This window comes from Thermobia domestica, chromosome 4, assembly GCF_964235325.1.
Source record: "Thermobia domestica chromosome 4, izTheDome1.hap1.1, whole genome shotgun sequence".
NCBI classification, from domain to species: Eukaryota; Metazoa; Arthropoda; class Insecta; order Zygentoma; family Lepismatidae; genus Thermobia; species Thermobia domestica.
In genome coordinates, this window is record NC_137457.1 from 254,132,223 (window position 1) to 254,155,165 (window position 22,943).

General features: G+C 38.5%; 1 protein-coding gene across 3 annotated transcripts in view; it reads left to right on the forward strand.

The window, feature by feature from the left end:
- Khc-73 (Kinesin heavy chain 73) overlaps positions 1–22,943 on the forward strand; it is a 571,786-nt gene that overhangs the window by 391,216 nt on the left and 157,627 nt on the right. For all 3 annotated transcript variants that reach the window (XM_081755750.1, XM_081755751.1, XM_081755752.1), the window contains exon 4: positions 18,221–18,375. In XM_081755750.1, the coding sequence (XP_081611876.1) occupies positions 18,221–18,375 (155 nt within the window). The remainder of the gene's footprint in view (positions 1–18,220; positions 18,376–22,943) is intronic.

A 22,943-nucleotide genomic window follows, 5' to 3' on the forward strand; every position in this document is an offset into this window, starting at 1 on the left:
GTATGGTCGTGGATAGCGAAAGATTCCGTTATAGTAGAAGTATAGAAATGAAGAGTGAATTTGCCATTAAGTAGGACAAAATATATATGTATATCAGTGAGACGTAGTTTATTCCTGGCCAAGGTACCGTAAGTTGACCTGGAAGACAAATGATTCGGGAGAAAACTGCGTGAGGTTGCCAGTTATGAGCAAAAGGAGCTTGTATACGGGTGGTGAGAAAAAAATGGAGACGCGAGTGGCAATGGCAATTTATGTGTGCCGTCCGCGAATGTGTGGTGGTGGTTTTGTGTTTTATTATCATCATAATGAGAGAATTTGTTAAGATATGTAGAACGAGGAATGAAAGTGGCGGAGGACAGAGTACGAGGTAAGTACCGAAAAATTGTGTATGGATGAGAGAAAGCATTTCGTCCTAGCGACCTTAGTGATATCATGTGGGGTCGGACCAGCCGTTCCCAAAAAAGGACGCAAGAAGGAAATGAGATGGAGAGTCTTTCCTTGCGCGCCTAGGAAAGAAAATGACGTGAATAATGAATGATGCCGGTATATTGCTTATGGGGAGAAGGAAAAGCGTAGAGGTTGTTATGAGCGTAACTAGGAGTCGTTGCACGGGAGAAATGGTGTGTGTACAGCGGGTTGCCTAAAACAGGAGACGAAGCATATGCAATAATAAGGAACTGCCGGAAGAAAAAAAAATGCCGCACGGGAGAAATATTGCCTGTAATGTGTGTTGCCTACCTGTATCTGTAATTATGGCATAACGAGAGACAAAGTCGGAAGTTTTGCCAGTGTGGTACTACAGAAAGGGATCATGTTTCACTAGGAACGTTAAATTAGATAATCAAAACATAACGTGAAATGTAATTGGTAGTTGGGTTTTGAAGTAATGTGTGGTCGGATCCTATTTAGAGGTACTGAGGAAGCGCTTGTACTTATACTCAAATTCGGGGTCTGGGTTTGTAGGTGGGATGTATAGTTTCAAACGGGTCTTAGCAATGACCGTTGGCTTCCCATCAATATCTAGAAGATACTCATCAGCCGAGACATTCGAAATCACTTTGTAGGGTCCCTTATAAAGACGGGATAATGGCTTACAAGTGTTAGGTTTTGTTGAGGTATCTAAGACCATAACTAAACTGTCAGGGAAGAACTGTGTTGGATTTTTGACCTTCTCAATGCGCTTCTTCAGATCAGTGAAAACTTGGTGTTTTCGAAATTCAACGAGGTCCCTCATTTCTTTGAGTGCAAGTAGGCGATCATTAGTATTCAAAGTTTCTTGTTGAACATGTAGCAAATTGTCTAATGGTAAGGTGGGATGAACGCCATAGAGGAGAAAATGAGGAGAGAGACCAATGGAAGTTAAGGGTGATTTATTCAGAGCCGCAGTGGCATGCGCAAGGAAGCGAGGCCAAAATTTCTGGTTGTCTTGGCACAGAAATTTGAGACTCGTTTGCAAGGAGCCTAATCTTTGTTCGACTGTGCCTAGAGAACGATGTTGATAGGGTAGGCCGTACTTAACTGTTATGTTAAGAGATTTGAGGAAGTTTAACGATACTGTAGACCGGTGTGAACTCTGAAGATCTAAGTAGATTGTGCGAGGAGTATTATATGGAAGAATGATATGGTTTGTGATGAAATTGATGAAGTTGTCGCTGTTTGGAGTTGTTATGGGATGAGTAATGGTGAATCCAGTACAGTGGTCCGTAGCTGCATAAAAGTATTGGAAACCTTCGGGATCGCTAGGTATTAGCTTGCCTGCTAGGTCCAAAGAAAAGGTTTCAAATAGGCCTGACTGAGGAAAACGCTGAATTGTGGGGTTATTAGGCATGTAATTGCGTTTAAAGATGGCGCAGCCTTTACATGATTTAAGTTTCTGAGCTAGCCATGATTTTAGGCGCGGAAAGAAATACTTGTATCGCAACATCCAATACATCTTGGTAAAACCTATGTGAGTCATTGAGTCATGATACTCATCGAATAAAGCTGGTTTAAGACTATCGGGTACGCAGAGCAGTAATCGAGAGTTAGGTACTCGGTACAGTTTTTTGTAAAGTATGCCTTTCTGAATAACGTATTGTTTGTTGAGACGTTGGAATGAAGGATCTGTCTCGTCTCGTTTGTTAAGAGTCTCGATAATTTTGGAGAAGAATTTATCTTCACCCTGTAGGCGAGATAGGTCCAAGTTGTTATCGATAGTTAGAAGTACAGAATCAGGCACAACTTCATTGTCCATGTCTATCGTGTCTTGCGTAAGAGGAGCAGGATGCCTACTAAGATAATCAGCTATGGGGTTCTGATGGCTTTTTGCATGTTTGATTGTAAAGTCAAATGTATTAATGTAGTTTAACCATCTCAAAATTTTTGGGGATGGAACAATTGTTTTCCGAACAGCAAGAAGAGAAATATTGTCAGTAACTAGGGTGAAATGGTGGCCTAACAAATATTTTTCTAATTTCCGGAGAGAAAAGTACACTGCATATAATTCTTGATGGAAGATTGGAAGGGGGGAAACGGTTTTGGGATGTCTGGAAGAGACATAGCAAACAGGTTGCACAATGTTAGTAGTGAGATCTTTCTGTAATAACACCGCCCCGACGCCTACTGATGCGGCGTCTGTCATGAGAATGTGGTGTGTATTGCGGGTTGAATATAGAGCAAGTACGGGGGGTGAGGTTAGAAGTTTCTGCATTGTTTCAAATGCTTGAACGCGCTCAGGAGTCCAGATGAGCTTTTTAGGATTGTTTGACAGAGCCTGATAAAGGGGTGCAAGAATGATGGAAAAATTTTTGAAAAAACGTCGGAAAAAATTTGCACTGGCTAACCAGCTTTTGAGGCTTTTGAGAGTGGCCGGTCTGGGTGCCTGAGCTAAAGCCGAAATCTTATCAGGGTCAGGTTGTAGAGTGTGATTGTCAATAATATGGCCTAAACATTTAATTCTTTTTGATCCGAGAACTGATTTTTTAATGTTAAAGAGCAGAGAATGTTTGGCGGCTTGCTGAAAGAAGGCACGAAGTACAATCATCATCTGATCGAATGAATCTGCGTGGACATACATGTCGTCAACGAATGATGTAATATTGTTGGGGAAGATGTCCCTATAAATGGTTTGAAGAGCTTGTTGAAGTAAAATGGAGGCATTTTTGAAACCCTGAGGAACAGATGTCAACTGAAGGTGATTGAAAGGGAGAGAAAGACCCTTAATGGAGAACGCAGTGGCCGGTCTGTCCTTGGGATCTAAGTCTAATTGATAGAAACTGGAGTGTAAATCAAAGGAGTTGAACCAAACTGAGTCAGAAAGAGACTCGAGAACGTCCTGTATATCTTCTAAAGGAGAAGCTATTGTTCTGGAACGGGAGTTAAGGCCCCTGAGATCAAAAACGGCCCTTAGCTCAGTTTTGGAATTTGGTTTTAAAACAAATAATATGTTATTTCTATACTGAGAATCTGATTGTTCAAACACTCCTTGATTAATGAGGCGCAGGACGAGCTCTCTTGCTCGCGGTCTAAGTCTGTGTGGAATGACGAATTGGGGGGACTGAAAGGGAACGTCTGATTCTAAGTCTAACGTGGCCGAAAAGGTGGGTATTTTTGTAAAATCATTGTCGTGCCATTGAAAAAGAAAAGCATATTCAGAAAGTAGCGCCTTCATTTGAGCAGTTTGATGTTCGTTCATGTCAGGGGAAAAGTGAAATTTGTTAATGTCAATGAGATGACCGATTTCTTTAAGGCGTTGTGCTTTGTGTCGTGAAGCGTCCTCGTCCGTGGGAAAATGAACCTGTCTGATGGTGTAAGCGTTAGTGTTTTGTTCCGGTGGTGAAAATATAGAACCAATAACAATGGGAGTATTGGCCTTTATAATCTGGGGACGAGACGAGACGTTTGCAAGTGGCAAAACAAGGTTATCTATGGAAACAACAGCATGCGTCATATAACAGTTACTTAAGTTTCGTAAGATAGGAGTATGTAGCCGGAAGGATGTATTTGGAAAGTGACCGTTAACCTTGAGAGGAACTGCTTTAGCTGAACGGGGTGGTATGACAAGTCTCCTACGTGCTTGAAAAACAATGTGAGGAGTGGGATGTTTTTTGAAAAAGTGAAATGTGTTTGTATTAACGCTGTGTATTGCATTATCGGCTGGAGGCATGCGACCTAGATGACGTAATGATAGGATGCCTTTGTCAAAATCAAGGGTTGCTTGATGGTCTTGAAGAAATTTACTGGAAAGGATAGCAGGAAAGTTTTTGAAAGGAACCAAACGAAAAAGTACAGAGTATTGATGACCATTAAAATTCAAGTTGAGAATGGTGGCACGGGAGAGATGTACCGGAGATGATGAAAGACCATTTAGAACCGTGTGAAGCTTAAAAGTACGAACCGAAGGGTCGAGTTGGTCGGCTGGAAAGAGACTTACTTCAGCACCAGAGTCAAGGCAAAAGAAAACATCCTTGGTCATGCAACGGGCTTTTACGTAAGGTAATTTGCCTTTGAAATGCAACGGTAATTGGAGGTAATCTGAGGAAGAGGGAGGGGAAGAAGGGGATGAGGAAGAATTAAGCGCGAGGAGACTGGTGCGCTCTCGCGCTAATTTTTGGCGTTTTTTGGTTTATTGGTACGAGAGTTTGTGGAGACAGGGGAAGGGGAGGGGAGTGAGGGTAGGTGGGTAGGGGTAGGATATTGAAAAAAGGGATGATAGAATGGATATGGGGAAATGGGTATGGTTGGCTGTTGTGTAGTATAGACGTTTTGGGGTTGGGAAGAATGCTTATTAAAACGCTTATTGTTCTTGCCTTTACGAGAGTCGTTATTGTGATCATTTCGTGGAGTGTTACGAGTTGGGGGAGACTGAGGGACAGTTTGACAATGAGAGGAGGCGGTACATTGACAACAATGATATGGGTGTGTGGAGCAATGAGTACACGAGTTAGAAGAAGAAGAGGTCGGATTGGTGGAATGAGAATGTTGGAGACAGGAGGACGGCGGATGGGGTGAGAGGGACCGTGGAAAGGGAAGGGATTTATGGTTAGGAGAGAGGGTGTTGTGATTGTGAGGACTAGGAGAACGAGAACGGGTAGGAGCGAAATGAACAGAGGTAGGTTGAGAATTTGAAAGGGTGTTGAGATGAAGCTGTAACTGTGAAACTTGATGAGTTAGTTCTTGAATGGCGCTAGAAGTTGGGATATCTGAAGTTTGGCGTGAAAAGGAAGAGTCGGTTTCTCGCTTTTGGGCCATGAGCTGAGTGCGTTCTAAGGTTGTAACCTCATCAATAAATGTGGGATAGTCAGATATGGTGCGAGTGCCAAACCAACGTATGTTCTCGGGTGTCATACTCGACACGCATTCTAAAAGAAACTCCTGAAAATCTAATTGCGTGTATGCCTGATCTGCCAGAAATTTCTTTGCGAAAACGTAATGAGAAAGTGGTTCATTAGGGAGTTGAACTCGAGCCCTATACTGATGAATGCGAGATCGTGGAACCTGTTCGTCGCCAAATTGTTTTAGGAATTTTTGTTGGACGGTTGACCAGGGAAGGGTAGAGAGATTTTGGGTGGAGAACCAATGTTGAGCGGGTCCAGAAAGGGACTTTTCGAAAATCTTTATGCATTTTGAGTCATCCCAGTTATTGACCAGTGCGATCTTCAAAAAATTTTGTAAAAATAAATCCGCGCGTTGTTCCTTGGACGCACTGTATATATCGGGAATGATGGAAGAGATACCTGCCATATTGTTTGAATTTTGAGCTTGAGGTGTGTTTAAGGGAATGAAAGAAGCCTGACTGCGAGTCGTGGGCATGACAAGAGAATGTGAGAAATGAAATGACCACAATGGAGTTAACAAAGCAAAAAAGTGCCTTATATGTGTGAAAAGAGGAACACAGACACTAAGAACCACACGAGAGAGATTCCTCTGGGGGAGCCATAATATGTTTAATATGTTACTAATAATATGATACTAATTATGTTACTGAATGTAGCAACAATAAACTGTCACGTTAAGTAGTCAGAATTTTAATAAAATGACAAGTGTCATATATTTGTGGTATTTATTAAAACCGTCACCATAAATGTAAACGATATAGGTACAAACAATATTTACAAAATCATGATGTGAAATATAAGTAGTACACTGGTAGGGGTCTATCAAGGAGAAATCCCTGATACTCTCGTGTGTTTATAATGTCTTATAGTCCTCCCTTCACGACATTTATGTCATGCAAAAGTTCATCAGCGCAAAGCTCATACTCACAAACACAGGCCTTCCATCACCGCTGTCAGTCCTGGGTGGTTCCTCTGGACGCAGAATAAATGTACCATACCACACTGTTAGCAGGTGTAGGTCGAATGATCATAATTTTTAAAAATGCCTGGTTTTATAGTATCACTAAAAACTGTTTTAGTTTTAACAAGGCACTGTTTATTCTGGAAAATATGTTTTTTTCAATTTAAAATAGACACCTTGAAGATTTTAACTAATATGTTTTGGACACCATCACCTTGAATAAGCTTGATATTATCACTTTGAAGCCACTGAAAAATCCGTTTGCGTAGGACGTTGTTTTTCGTGGTTGTATCGTATTGTTGATCTTAAATAGAATTTTCACAAGGAGAAATCACGATGTATATTAGTGTTTAATAATTTTAAGCTTTTCATCGTTTGATGATTTTGGGAATATAATAATCCCCCTTTTAATAAAGTACAATGGTCAACTGTTCATGAGAACCAGTGACATGGAATCCCTTAAAATTTTTCATCGTTTGATGATTTTGGGAATATAATAATAGCAACGCAGTCGAGTCGAGGATTTCACAAGTGTGGATGAGTAGGAACATATTTTTCTAGGAAGTGTATAAACTACATTTCTGACAAGCGAGTTCATTTTCTTACGAGTATTAAACTTCCGAGCGAGAATAGAAATACAGCGTGCACAGACTTTCAGATTAGATTGAATGAGGTGGGGGAGGAAAGCCGTAAAGCTGATAAGTTAGTAAGGTGATAGAACCTTAAAATTGTAAAATTAGTGCCTTTAATTTAGGGTTTATTTATCTAATATAAATAAAATAAAGAGTTTGTTTGTGCAGCCTGGAGACCGGACGACTGGACCGAGAGTTACCAAATTTTGGTCAGGGGTACCTTGGTCCAGGTCCCAGGTCAAGACGAAGCGTTTTTTCAATTTTGAACCAGGGGGGAGGGCGTTTACCGAGACCGGTCTGAGGACCAGACAAATTGACCAAGAATTACCAAATTTTGGTCACGGATACCTTGGTCCAGGCCCCAGACCAAGGCGAAGAGTTTTTGTCAAAATTCGAACAATGGAGGGCTCAAGGGGGGGGGAAGGCGGGACAAGTAAAAGTAGTAGAAAATGACCGATATTAGTGTCAAATCCAAAGTTTTCGCGGTCGCTGAAATGAATGGTAATACTGCCACAGCAATTGACTTCCAAATACAGCCCCATGCGAAGAATGGGTATATTCAGCTAGTTTAGTAATATAGTTGTATATGGAATCACTTTACACCGAAAAAATTAACGGTGAGCTCTCCCTGTTGGTCTAGTGACTAGCGCGTAGTCTTTTAGTTTATGTGTCTAAGGTTCGATTCCTGGTTGGGGTCATTGAAATTTGAACGCATTATTGTGGGTCGGATTCCAACTTAAATTATAATCTACGTCTCATATTGTCTCTGTGCTGAAAAGGGGCGGTAAACTTCAGTAGACAAACAGACGGTGAAGGATGGGGAGGGATTTTGAATGAAAGTCTGCCAAAGTGTACTTAAAAGTACCATCTTCTCATTCTTCTCGCAAGACTGATGAATAATCTTCGGAAAATTTTTGTCTGCATTGCTAGACGCAGGATTCGAACCTGATCCTTTCAATTGCTAAGTTCAAACGCTAACTGTATTTCTACATCTGCATCTATTTCAACAGATTTTGAATTTCATGATCCCTGCTTCTTCATCTTCGATCAGTAATTTCTAGGTATGTAAAACTACATTTCTATGTAGTTTTTCTTCTCTATTGTTTAGTCCGTATATATCAAGCATGACCTTCTTCTTCTCCTGTCCTCTCGAATTAGTGTTCAGTATACTCTTTTTTCCTCTTTTCTATCATTTTAAATACCTGCTCATTTAATAGTTTATTCGCCCATCTAATTTTCTACATTCTTCTATAATACGAGTTTCAAAGACTTTCATTCTCCGTTTTTCTTCTTCTAGACTCCGTATCTCACATTCATACAATGTCACACTTCATGCATATGCGTTTTTCTACGTTTTCTTCATTTCTATGTTAATATACCTGAATAGAAGCTTTTGTTTTTCTTCAAATTCCTTCTTCACATTTTGCTATTGTAGATTTTACTTCTTATTTTAACCTTGTATACTTTGTTGTTTTCCTTCCTAAGTAACAGAATTCCTTCACTTCTTCCATGAGGTAATCAATTCTGGTCTTTCCTTTTTTTCTTGCGCGTCTTAGCTTTTGTTGATCTTCGCATTGAATACGTATAGGTTATTGTTAAGTACCTTTTGCATTCCATTATCCCAACAGCGTAAGGTCGTTCGCAAATCTAAGCACGTGTGTGTATTTTCTGTTCATCAGCAGTTATTCCTGGGATATAAATGTTCTTGATTTCATTTATTATTGCTTCTACAATGTAGAAATGAAACAAAATTGGTCGAAGTGATAATCTTTGTCTCTTCCTTTTTGAATTGTTGCTATTCTTATCTCTCCTTCTACTTCAGTTCGTGCATTCTGCTTATTTTAGTTTAAAATAAACTAAAGCGAATATTGAATGATCGTCTGTAATTGTAGAGGTCTGGCAAACTCCGTTCAGTATTTCGAAAGTACATTTTATTTAAACTTAAAAAAACACACAATATACCTCCCAACTTGCTTGTGTTCTGCAAAACTGGCTCAACCAGCAAAGTTTAATTAGTTCCTGCAGATAATGTATAGCCAGTCATTAGTGTACAGACTTTTCATAACACTTCATTTAGAGCTGACGTTCTTTACAGCACAAAAACTATGTAAATAATAAACGTACACTTTAACCAGGGGTATCTCTAATGTGGCGGCAAAGTTTTCGTGCCAAAATAATAAGTTCATATTACATGCTCACCAGGGGTAAAAGTGGATCTGAAAAGGTAGGGGGACGTTTGACTTCATGCCGTTCCCGTGCCTATCTTTGACCATTCTAATCTTTTAGAAAGTGGGGGGACGACGTTTGCCCGCGTTCCCTCTCACTTTTATTCCTGATGCTCACTCAAATTTGGTATGGTCAAAAAGCTTTTGACGAGTACCATTTGTATAAAAGAGCTATAAATGAAATTTGTAAACAATATGTATACAACGAAATTTGTAAATAACAACTACATTTGAATACGTGCATTTAACAGTGATTGTTGTATCTAATAAAATGTGAGTACGTTTTTGTAGTTGTATTTTCAATGCATTGATTGAGTCCAATCCTTGTTCGTGTTAATTTCCAGAATTTCCAGGAGAGAGAAAGATAGACACATAGACAGACTTGGGTTTATACAAGAATGTCGTTCAGCCTTTATTTCGAAAGACTAGGAAGAAATCCGGTAAAACATCAGAAAGGAGCATCTTCTCACATTCCTTTTCTTAACATCAGGATTGAAAGGGGAGATTATAACCACCTGTAGAAATAACTGACTTTGAGCTTCAAATTTTTGAGTGAAGAAATACCATCTTTACGTGTTAGAATTTATGTGGTATGTAATTCATATTGTTTAAAAAGGATGAATGCTGGATGTAAGTTCGGAAGCTTTGATGTTACACACGATTTGAATACAGTTACTGAAATACCATGCAAGAGCTGTAACTCAGCAAATAGTGGAAACACAAGAGGGAAGAAGGGAGATTTTTTAGAAAGAAAAAAATGCGAATAAGCGAAAACGCATGGTATTTCCTGCAGTCGGTTTCCGCCAAGAATGTTAAACTTTTGGCACTGTGGGTCGATGGCACATGGCTCTCTGCCAAAGCTCGGAGAGAGAACACGCCCCTTTCTCCAGAATTGGAGTATTGAATGGGGAAATTGTCGAAGTCGTGGGAAGGAAAGTGTAAAGGATATTCTCCAAGCGTTCCTTCACCCCCTTTGTTTCTGCGTTTGTGATGCGTCTTTCGTAGAGAGGGTGGATGATTTTTTTCTTTTCCGTATTTTGCTCCGAACATAGGACAGTTGACTGGATAAAAGATGTAGCCCGGCTCTCCTTGTTCCCAGCGTTCATGGCATGTTTTGTTATTGTCGAAATCTTCTCCATTCTTTCTCTCCAAAGATTTATCTTTCTTGTGTGTCGTACGATTCGGGAGCTTCAATGTTGGATTGTTTTATTCTAGTGGATTTTTTTTTCAATATACAGAACAGAATGATCGAAAGTTGAGGTATTAGTTCTATTCGTCATTATTTAATTTACCTTTATCAATAACCCATAAAAATTCAGATTATCTTGTATTAATGACTGTTACAAATACTAAGAGAAGAGTAAGAACAATAGATACAATTCCTGGTTAAAAGCGATTTTTTTGTACAGGTTCAATACATAGATAGATAATTTATCCCAACAAATTAGAAACTTATTATTATTATTGGCATCAAAACGTGTTTTCGTGGCATAAAATTTCTATTTTCTCGAAAACTACGCATGAGAATTACAGTCAACCACGTCATTTTATTCAGCTCGATGTAGTCTATCGATTGGTGTGTGTCGTATTTTTTGAACAATATTACAGGTAAACAAAATAAATAAATAACATTTAAAGTTAATCAAAATCTTGAATTGTAATCTTATTAATTATTCTCTGTATTGTGATCTAGCTGTGATGATGACAAGATTGGTAAGGGTATACCTCAGTAACTATATGTATAAGTTATAGTACATATTAGGGATGACCAATTCCGGAATCTAGAAAGTAAAATCGAAAAAAATCCGGATTTTTCCGAATTTTTCCAAAAATCCGGAAAGTGAAATTTCCGATTCTGGAAAATAAATTTTCCGGAATCGGAATTCCGAAAATTTTGTGCCATCCCTAATATATCTATTGTGCAGTTCAATTGGATGTGCGGAGGCGGCACGGTGGCTCAGTAGTAGGGTGCCTGGTTCGATCTGTGCTCCCGCCGAATGGGCTTTGTAGTGGACAAAGACAGTGTTTGTGGATTTTCTCGGGGTTCTCTCGTTTTCTCCCACTTTTTTGCATTATACCATTGCATTCATTTCTCGTCATCATCGTCTCCTTTAGTCTGGCCAGCATAACTTTGGGACGTAAAACTTAAAAGATAATATAGATGTGTGGATTGGTACATGTCTCATGTGTGGATATGTTTTGTAGTTGTGAACAAACAATAGAATATCATTAATTGGTATGCGCAAATATATATTTCCGTCATAAAGTTATGTTTTCATGTAGTATATGCTTAAAGCGTATATGTGTCATCTTTAGGAAAAGACAACAGTCTGCCAGTTAACAGTTTATTTTGCTACATATACAGTTAATACATAAATAATGGTTTATTCCTTCACAATACAAAGAGTCCATTATTATTGGCAACGAAATACATACTTTTTAATGTCACAAACGTTTTTTTTTAAATTTTTATCGAAAACTAAGCATGAGAATGTACCGGCAAGCGTGTTACTTTTTTAAGCTCGACGTGACATATCGACTGATATATGTCGTATATTTGAACCATCGTTTAATCAAACACAAATTAAAATGTAAAAGTTAATGATAAATTTAGGCTTATATGTGATTAACCATACTATGTACTAGGGATGGCCATTCTGGAAGCTTTACTTTCCAGAATCGGGAAAATAAAATCGGAAAAATTCCGGAATTTTTCCAAAATCCGGGAAGCGAAATTTCCGATTTCGGGAAATTTTGACTATCCGTACTATGTACAGTTAATAAGTAGCATGGTTCTCGTACATCATCTACTTTTAAATTTTATCACTTAATTATTTTTTGTTTTCATTTTCTCGAAAACAACGCATGAAATGTTAGTCATGTGTATCATTTTGTTCAGTTCAAGAAGATTCATTGATTGCTATATGTCTTATCTTTGGGCATTTTCTTTTGTTAAACGCTAATTCTGTTGTAGAATTTAGTCCATCTATAAGCGCTTTGCCGTACTGTTAAGTTCTTAGTATATTCTGGTACTCCAACTCTTTAATTTCCAAGTTTCCGTATTCCGTTCTCAAACTTAAAAGAGAGGAGCTAGCCACATTACTTGTGTTTCATTCCTTTAGTGGCCGCGCCCATTCACTAAGAAAGATGAGCTATAACCTGCCTTCTGACAGAGCATTCAGACAAGGCATTGTATAACATAAAGATCTCAAACATGTCAGTTAAAATTATGATCTTGTTAGAGTGTAGCTAAAAATAGAGTATGGTAAAATAAAACACTTTTAAGAGATTGTTACCTTGTTACTAAAACATGTGCGAAATTGAAATTGTGTGGACTTCAGTATGACGGTTTTTAGTTAGTTAGTTAGTTGTAATTTTAGTGTCCCTTTTAGCAACGAGGCTGTATGAAACGTGGACCTATAGCCTAACTTGGGATCCAAACCACATGTACTTCCGCCGGGAATCAATTCCAGGTTTTCCACGCCAAAGGCACGTATGCTATCCGTATAAGCACGAGAGACCTCATGGTGGCTATTGCTGCATGTTTTATCCTAAAAATTTGTCATGGAAGAGAACTGGAAGTGAAATTATTGCTTATACTAACACATGATAAGGAAAAGAAACTCTTAATTTCTTGTAAATCTGGAAACTATAAAATTTAAAATATAGAATACTAGTAACATCCTGAAAATTGTAAGATATCCTCGTAATAGGCGTTTAGAGAGATACATCAAAACATATGTGATTCTACTGATGTCTAAACAAGCAGCAAATTAGAGTTTTTGAAGTTGCAGAGTTCTAATGAAAAAAAAAAAATAAATAAGTTTCGTTTCATATTGTGAGCTCATGTGGTTCGGATTGCACGTTAATCAGTAGGTCCCGTTTCATATAGCCTCGCTGCTGAAAGTGACGTTAAACTCAAAATCAAATCAACTCTTTCATATTGTGAAACTGCGATAGATTTTAGCTGGTGAAATATGGAGTATTTCACCCCCAAAGATTCTAATCGTCTCTGCTGCTTGGAATTAAAATGGATCAGTAATGACGGAGAAAATCATTCCGAATTTTAAATAAAATATTTTTATTGAAATTTATTAAAAATACTCCAGTTCTTATGAATCCTAGTTTTATTGGAGATGAGAGACTTATTCCTATATTTAGAAATTGGAATTAGTGAGAGAGAAGGAGGAGAGTCGTACGTTTCAACCATGTACAGGGTGGCGCAGTTAAAAGTAGCCCGCATTCCCTTTCAATGCGATTGCAATATTCCGATTTCTGAAATTGAGTAAACAGCTACAACAATGTACAGTTTATGCAATTATCGATTGTTAGCATTCTTGAATAACATAAAGGATGGTTTGTTAAGACCCTTTCCATAACATCGTGAGTGATGAAGTATGGTGTCATCTTTCCGGTCATGTGAATTCACAGAACACGAGATACTGGGCAACGGAGAACCCTAGCATTGTTTATCAGTCACCATTCCATGAAAAAATCGGCGTTTGGTGCGGTGTAACAAGAACGCGCATCGTTGGACTGATATTTTTTGACACTATCTTCAATACGGTTGCATATATAACAAATTTTTGATGCATTTTGTGCTCAACTCACTGAATGTGGAAGACAATACTGCTTCTTCCAGCAAGATGGGGCAACATGCCATACTTCTAAGGTATCCCTGGAACGAGTCCATGATGTCTTCTCTGAGGAACGAACTATTAGCAGAGGTTTGTGGCAGGGTTGGCTGGTTTAAACCAAGGTGGTTTAAACCATGGTTTAAACCAAGGTTTAAACCAGCTGGTTTTTTCAAAAAAAAAAAAAAAAAAAAACAACTGGTTTAAACCAAAAAAACAAAAAAATGTTCTTAAAAGTGTAAGTGTTTGTAAAATCTTGATGAACACACATTTGTGGGTTATCACGTTTCACTCCCGTATATTATTCGTATTATATTCAGACCTAAATTCCCCATTTATTACTCAAAAAGATTATACTACAAAAGCAACTTTTTTTTACAAGTTTATAAATGTTTATTTTGTGATTTTTTTTGTAGTTGTTATTATTGTTATGTAATTGCAATCGAAGAAAAATTCTAAATATTGTTTTGTTTCAATGTTTACTATTGATAAAATACATCGAAAATGCCGTACTTTTGTGTGTGTGTGTGTGGGAGGTCATACAGACCCCACGAGAGGCATTTAGTGAAATAAGTATCTTTGGTATCTGTTTATGTATAAATGAGTCTGAGCCAAAGTGGACTCAAATAATTCGTATCTTTATTCACTTTTCTTATTGATATGCAGATTAAGTCGGTGTATTTCTTTAATTTAGACCAATAAAAGTCGTTGTTAACTAACTTGAACTAAATTAGTTTTTCTGTACTCCGTCGTACTTTGAAATTGTTCATATGTAATTCTGTGTAATGGTTTCACTTGTGCAACTGTTTATCTTTTTGTCCTTCTGAAATGACTCTTGACAGTTATATTAAGAAAAAATGAAATGAAATCTTTGAGTTTTACGTCCCACGGTTATGCCGGTTAGACTAAAGGAGACGGTGATGATGAGAGATGAGTGAAATGGTGGAATGAAGAAAGTGGGAGGAAACGGGAGAACCCCGAGAAAACCCACGAGCACGGTGTTTGTCCACCACAAAGTTCACTTGGCGGGGGCTGGGATCGAACCCGGAACCCCAAGCACCAGAGGTGAACGCTCTACCACTGAGCCACCGCGCCCCCCTAGTTATATTAAGAAGCATGTAAAGATCAGTACAACGTATTTTTTTTTTTTTTTTTTTTATCAGGATTCGTTCGTGAGTGAGTCGGCAGACGTATCGCATTTGTGGCCAATTAGTCCTGGTTCCGAGTTCAAATGGAGGACAATTTCTCTCGGATGTAACTCGAGAAGCGGTTTTTATTCCGCTTTAAGCTTATGTGACTCCTTCCAGCATAACCCGGTTGTTGCATAATAACATCAAGGCGAAACAAACTTATTTCTGTCCATATATGATATGAATATATAGAGCAAATCATTTAAACCATAAAAACCTGGTTTAAACCAAAAAAAACCTGGTTTAAACCAAAAAAACCGGTTTTTTGGTTTTTTTTAAATAAAAACCATGGTTTTTGCCAACCCTGGTTTGTGGCCACCACGTTCGCCGGATCTAACATTATGTGATTTCTTCCTGTGGGGACACCTGAAGAGCAAGATCTATGAAACTAATCCACACATAATACAGGAACTGAAAGACAACATTAGCCATGAAGTTGGCGTCATCGATATCTGAACTTTACGCCGAGTATATCTGAATATGCTTACACGTGCAGAGTTGTGTATTGATGTCAGAGGGGGGTCACTTTCAACATTTTCTATAAATGTGTTTTTCACTGCATTTTTATTTCTATTTTTCATTGTAAATAAATGGTAAGTCCATTTCAGCTCTTCGTTTCTGTATTGTCACAGTATTTTCTTTAGTCGTACACGGTTATTTTTAGCTGCAACACCCTGTATGTAAGTACACATATGTCCAGAATGAATAGAAATGAAAGAGAGAGAGAGAGAGAGAGAGAGAGAGAGACTAATGTGTATAAAGTCGTTGTAAAATGTTGCGCTTTATTGATCAGGACCTAATAGAAATTCGATTTCTCTGAGCCATAAAATAAGATTTATTGTATGAGAGATGTAAGATTTATTGGCCAATTTGTTCCATCTCGAGCAGTAAGAGTTAAACATATATATAATTATCCTGTGATATGAACTTCACTACCTCGTATTCTTTTTACAATTACATTAATAATTATTGCATTAGATTATAATTGAATAATTTGGCGGCGAATTATCACTAAATAGATTGTGCGGTGGAGCGTAGTAAGTCAGCGTTGCAGCAGTTTGTGGGTTGGCACGAAGCCATTCCATTCATCACAAGATGTGTAGCCCAAAGCACTCGTGTGGATCGAATCGTACAAACGTACGCTGCATTTATTGCATAAAATTTATGAAGTTGAGGTCGCAGGTGTTGTGTAGAACGTGTAGGAAGTGCAAGGTTTCTTGTTGTTTCATAAAAAATAATAATAGAAAAAAATAACGGCAATAGAACGCCTTGACACGCACTTGCCGCAGCTGAGAAGAAAATAAGAAAATTTTACATTCAAGTCCGATGAGGCAGATATTTCGTATTTGTACGTATATATTCATTCTATATGTATATATCAAGTAGCATTAATACTCAGACATACACAGCGTTTTAAAGCAGAATTGCATCACAGTTCGCTACGTAAAATGGTACAAATGCAATGCAATTTATTACCAAAGCGAGCTATTTTTGCGACATAAAGTAGTATATGAGTATATGTGATTGTCTTTTCTTCATAACAGAACGGTTTTCTTCCCTTCTCAGATGCATAGAATGAAGTTCAGTAATTCAGTATGCTCTCGAACACGCGATGCTTCCTTTTAGTTTGCGTCTTAGATTCTCAGTAACACGAACCAATCCACTGCGGACTACACACCCTATCACTAGAGAGTCTGGCTATAGTAGAGACTGGCTATAGAATTGATGACAAAGAGGTTATATATACTTTACCATTTTGTAGAATCTTAATATAAAGCGCCTCAATGGGCTCTCGAAACGCAAGATCCCAGCTTACTTTTAGGAAACCTAGATCACTAACAATACCACGGATCTTTGGCAGTTCCGTATTTGAGTGCCTTTCTGCCTTTTCATAGTTGTTTCAAGTTCTGGTACAGGATTCACAAATGAGATGTCTGCTTGTTTCATAACATTGGCTCAGGTTTATTTTTAGAGTAATATAAAACGTAGCAAAAAGAAAAAAAAAATCTAATTGTAGTTGATTTGTGGTAATAAGGAAATTAACTTTCTCATATTACCAGATTTTTCTATATTTCATCCTTTGTGCCAAAGAATACGAATTTGACATTTATCTCCACCAGTTCACTGTGGTTGGCACAAGAAAACGCAAAAAAAATTTCAGCGTGACTACGCGCAGTTCTTTTATTAGCGTTATTGTAAAATAGATAATTCTCTATAAGGGAAAGAGAAGAATGATAGTCTAGAAGAAGGTGATGTTTCGGTGCCGAAAAATAACAAGTAAATTATGTCTTGCTTTCTGTATCTAGCTTTGAGTTAGTGGAACCTGTACCAAATAATTGAAAGGCTTTGTGAAGAAAGGATCAATCTACATTGGATGGAAAAAAAAAGGTAGATTTTACTTATGCATAATTGCACTGAGAAAAATAAGTTAGCCGGACAGCGGTATATTGTACAATTATACGGAATCCATACGTTTACTATGGAAATCTATACGGAGCATACATTATTCATATGCTACATACGTAACTACCTTTTCCCCGCTTTGATGTTACTGCATGCCGCTGCAGGATGTCTGACATCTAACAGTCTTCCGTATATTATATACGTATACTTAGTACGTATACTTATGTTACATACGTCCATCGGTATTGAGATCCTTACCGCCTATCCACAGTTTTTTCTTTCATCCGGAAAGTACGTATAAATGGAACACTTATACGGAAAGTACGTATAAATGGAACACTTATACGGAAAGTACGTATAAATGGAACACTTATACGGAAAGTACGTATAAATGGAACACTTATACGGAAAGTATTATAAAACATAAGTGTTCAGTTATATGTTTGTTGCAGGATGTTACCTATAGTCGTACGTTAAGCCCAAAAAGTACAGGATTTACGCATGTAACCTACGTTTTTACGTACGCCACATACGTTTTTTTCTCTGTGTGGTCCAGAACGACTACATATTTTCTTCTGAAGTTAAATAAAGATCGAAATAAAACATACTACTTGATTCATAATTTTAATGTTGACATTCAATATTTCCATTAGATTTATGTAAATTTGTCAGTTTTTGCCTCAGGCCGTTCAGTTATGTTGTGTTACAGTTTTAGACGTCTAATCATACCTTTGCCTTTTGATATAAACGGAATTGCCTAAGCTATTAAACAATATCGATTAGGCAATGATGTGATATAACATTGTAACTAAATTATTGAATTTTAGTTAATGTTTGAAATTTTCTCTTGTGTTTTTCAGGTTCGGGCAAGTCCTATACCATGATGGGTGCCCAGGATAACAAAGGCATTATTCCTCGGCTGTGCGACTCCCTCTTTGATCGCATCGCCAAGAACGACAATCCCGAACTCTCGTACAAAGTAGAAGTTAGCTATATGGAAATTTACAACGAGAAGGTAAGTAGAAGTTCTGAGAAAATTGTTAAAAGTAGTTCAATACGCAAACATGAAAGTACAGGAGGGCCTCTTGATATATGCCTTTTTTGTGCAGTTTTCAGAACAATGGAAATACCAAATCTTCAAACCGGTGTAGTACGTGTAATATTTGGGATACATAGATGATTGTTTTTTTAAAGTACAAGTTGGATGACCTTTCCTCTACGTCATGGTGTAGAGTTATAGAGGTAAATGGCATTAAGGATATTACACCATTCCGCGCGCAGTATATACTGAGTTCTGTGTGGGAAGATGGAGGCGGACATTGCACCAAATTCGTGTTTCCAAAAGGGACCACAGATGTTTAATTGTGTTAAGGTACGAGATTGGGCAGGCCAGTGGAGGTGTTCAACTTCACCCTGATATTTCTTAAAGCACGCTGGAATACTCCAGCTGTGTGAGCGAGCGCATTATCGTGCTGGAATATAGCATCATTACCTAAAAAAAAATCTAGACCATAAAATGCACATGGTTTCCTAAAGTGGCGGCGACATAATCACGGGTACTGACGCGGGAAGCAAGAGTGATCTCAGGACCCCTGAAAACCAGGATATGGCGACCCACATCATTACAGAATTGCCGCCATGTTTCACGGTTGGGCAGAGATATTATGGGTCATATGCTTCTTTGGGCGTCCGCCACACACAAAACACGATCCGTGGTTTGAAGTAAGGTGAATGATGAGTGATGACTCATCCGACCATATCACATGTTTTTAGTCATCAGCGGTCCATGTTGCATGTTTGCGGCACCATTGGCGTTGTATTAAAGCGTGGTGGTCCCTTAGCACCGGTTTTGTGCGTGCAACCCGACCCCAAATGTCCACGTCAGGTAACTCGCGACGGACTGCGATTGGCTGTGGGAGGTGCTGCATGAGTTTCTTGGTCTCTTGCACCACAGCCGCACTGCGTTTCTGACAACCCACTTTAATGCTCGGTGGGACATGTTACTAGTTTTTTTTTTTCGTTCACTGTTCCTCTTCGCTGATATGTTTTTTCCCCGTAAGTTTTGTAGGCATCATATTCGATACTGTCCCTTTCGACACAGCCAATACACTTTTGCCACTTTCGTCGCACTCGCACCACATATCCGAGCGCCAACGATTTGCCTCTTTGGAAATCAGAGAAATCGTTCATTTTGTAGTATCACTATCTGGTCTGTTCACTGCACTCTGCTATCCTGATGATCCTCACGTAGTAAAAAGTTTGTCGTTACACAATACCACTAAGATCACGGCACTGCTGTCGCCGCCCGACCGTTGCCAACTCACATTTGATGGTTTCCAACTTAAGGTGTTTCTATTATTTTGATAACCATTTTTAGTTTAATGGCACATACTCCAATTGGCGATGGTATGACGTACCATTCTACGATTAAGGAAAGCTGGTGTCTGACACTTGGATAGAATGTGTAGTGCGTTGGAGGCGCTGTTGTGAAAGTCTCTTCAATAATACAAACAGCGGCACTAGGGAGAAACTTTCGTAATTCTATAATCATAAAATGATAAGCTGATTTGTAACGTGTGATCTTGGAATAACAAAATTATAAACCCAACATTCAACTACCGGCAGCAGCGCGGTAGTGACCTTGATTGTCTAGAAACAACGTGATAGAATACTGAAGTGTTTCACGAACAGCCGTCTCTCTCGTTCTTTTTACGGCGCATTGGACGTAGCGTTTGACGGACAGCTAGCTATCTGTCTTTCCTTAACCTCACAATAATTGACGATGATCAAATAACAGGTAGAGAATCAAGGGAGAACTTACACCATCTAATTTCATAACATTAGACGGCTGTGAAGCCGTTTCTTGCGGGGGTTACAGTGGCTTAGAGGTCCCTTGTTCGATCTTAGATCAAGTGAGTTTGTTGTAGACAAGATCGTGTCCCTGGGTTTTATCAATTTATTCCACAAAGATTTAAGAGTTTTAAAAAAATCTTTGTGGAATAAATTTGAACACAGGGATTTAAAAAAATCAAATCTATAAGTTATATTAATAAGTTCATCCATAAGTTGATCCAATTTTAAATAGGTAGCAAAACGGTAAATCGAATTGCTGAAAGAGAGAGAAATTGGGGTAGAGGGTCGCTTCAATATTATGGACCGAAGGAATTTGTATATGAAATTGCTCAACTCATACCAGTTGATCAAGAAATTGACAAACTAAACCTCATTTTTTTTCTACAAATTACATCGAAAGGACTTTACAAACACCACTTCACAGAAGAAACAATAAACATGACAAGTAATCTTATCATACTCTTACAAGGTCTGACGGTCTATTATTATAAAAGCACTTAATTATCGTTTAATAATAATACAGTTCACATCAGTTTCATGCAAGTACAGTATATCCGTGGTTCAACGACGTAGCCGGTTTTCTCCACGGATGGAACGAGGGGTTGAACTTTTCAATCACTAAACATTTCTACATTAAAACAAGGAAGAACATACCGATCTGGTAATATAAAAACATAGGGGACTCTGTGGTAGAGCGTTCACCTCTGATGCATGGGGTCCTTGATTCGATCCAACCTCACGCCAAGTGAATTTGTGGTGAACAAACACCGTGTGCGTGGGTTTTCTCAGGGTTTTCCCTTTCCTCTCGCTTTCTTCATTCTACCATGTCCTTTATTTCTCATCATCACTTCCCTTTAGCCTAGCTGGCATAACTGTTGGACGTAAAACTTGAAGATTTCATTTTTTTTATAACAAAAGCAGTACCTAAATAAACAAACAACCAGTAAAAAATAATTGGAATATAAAAACAACTAACTGATTAGAAATGAAACATTGAAGCTCTGTGCATAGAGAAGTATGTTAGCCACTTTGGTTCTACTTCGTCGTGACACACACACACACACACACACACACACACACACACATATATATATATATATATATATATATATATATATATATATATATATATATATATATATATATATATATATTTGGTCTAGGAATTAATTCGTGCGGTTGGTACGCACACATTGAAGCTGTAGTACAAACACAAAATACATAAATACCTTAAGAAAAATATTGTCCATCGCTAGCCACCACTTTCGCCCATCTGTCAGGCAATGTACGGATTCCGTGGCGAAAGAAGTCCTTGGAAGCGATCCAGTCAGAGACCCATGTTTCGATATCTTCTGAAGAAGTAAACCGCTGTCCAATCAAATCGTTGTTCATGCAATCGAACAAGTAGTAGTCCGAAGGAGCAACGTCTGGTGAATACGGCGGGTGGGGTAAAACTTCCCATCCGACATTTTCTAAATAGGTTTTGACCGGTTTTGCGACATGTGGGCGAGCGTTATCATGTTGAACAATAAGTTTATCATGTCTGTTCTCCCATTCTGGTCGTGTTCTGGCCAGAGCTTGCTTCAAACGCATTAATTGTCGTCGATAACACAGTTCCACTATTCATAGTTTCACCCGGTTGCAGCAGCTCATAGTACACCACACCTTTCATATTCCACCATATGCACAGCATAACCTTTGCACAGTGAATATCTCGTTTTGGTTGTGATGGACCTGGTTCACCTGGTTTCACCCAGGCCTTTTTTTCGTTTAGGGTTCTCGTAATGGATCCACTTCTCATCACCCGTAATAATTCGATGCAGAAACCCCTTTCTGCTCTGTCGTTGAAGCAGCAATTCGCAAATGGTTTTTCGTCTTTCAACGTCTCTGTCTTTCAATTCATGTGGAACCCAATGTGACATCTTTTGAGTCATTCCCATGGCTTTCAAGCGTTTGGAGACTGTTGTTTGATCAACGCCTAATGCTGCTGCAAGTTGTTCCTGCGTTTGACACGAATCCTGCTCGAGCAATGCTGTCAATTCTTCGTCTTGAAATTTTTTTGGCTGTCTAGCTCGCTCTTGGTCTGCCAAGCCGAAATCACCACTTCTAAACCGTGCAAACCACTTCTGACACGTTCGCTCAGCTAGAGCATGGTCACCATACACTTCCACCAAAATACGATGACTTTCAGTCGCACTTTTCTGCATGTTAAAGTAATGCAGCAGGACACCCCGCAAAAACACTTTATCAGGCACAAATTGCGCCATGTTCACTTAACTACAAACGGGTGTTGTTGACGCTTTAATCCACTGCCCTATACTACGAACGATACGCGATGACAGGGGTTTGCAACACATGTGTGGATACACGGAACTGTGGGACGCTCCGTTCGTTGCGCCATCTCTTGTCCACCCGCACGAATTAATTCCTAGACCAAATATATATATATATATATATATATATATATATATATATATATATATATATATATATATACAGGGGCGGATCCAGGATATGATTAAGGGAGGGGCTGAACCATATTTTGCCGTTTTATCCAGTGTAAAGCAGGATTGAAGCCCATTTTATCCAGTGTATATCTGAGCGTCAAGGGAGGGGGGCTATAGCCCCCCCTTGGATCCGCCACTGTGTATATATATATATATATATATATATATATATATTGGACAAAGTAACCGTAAAGGTTAGAAGTCCTTTCGCCCATGTATTATG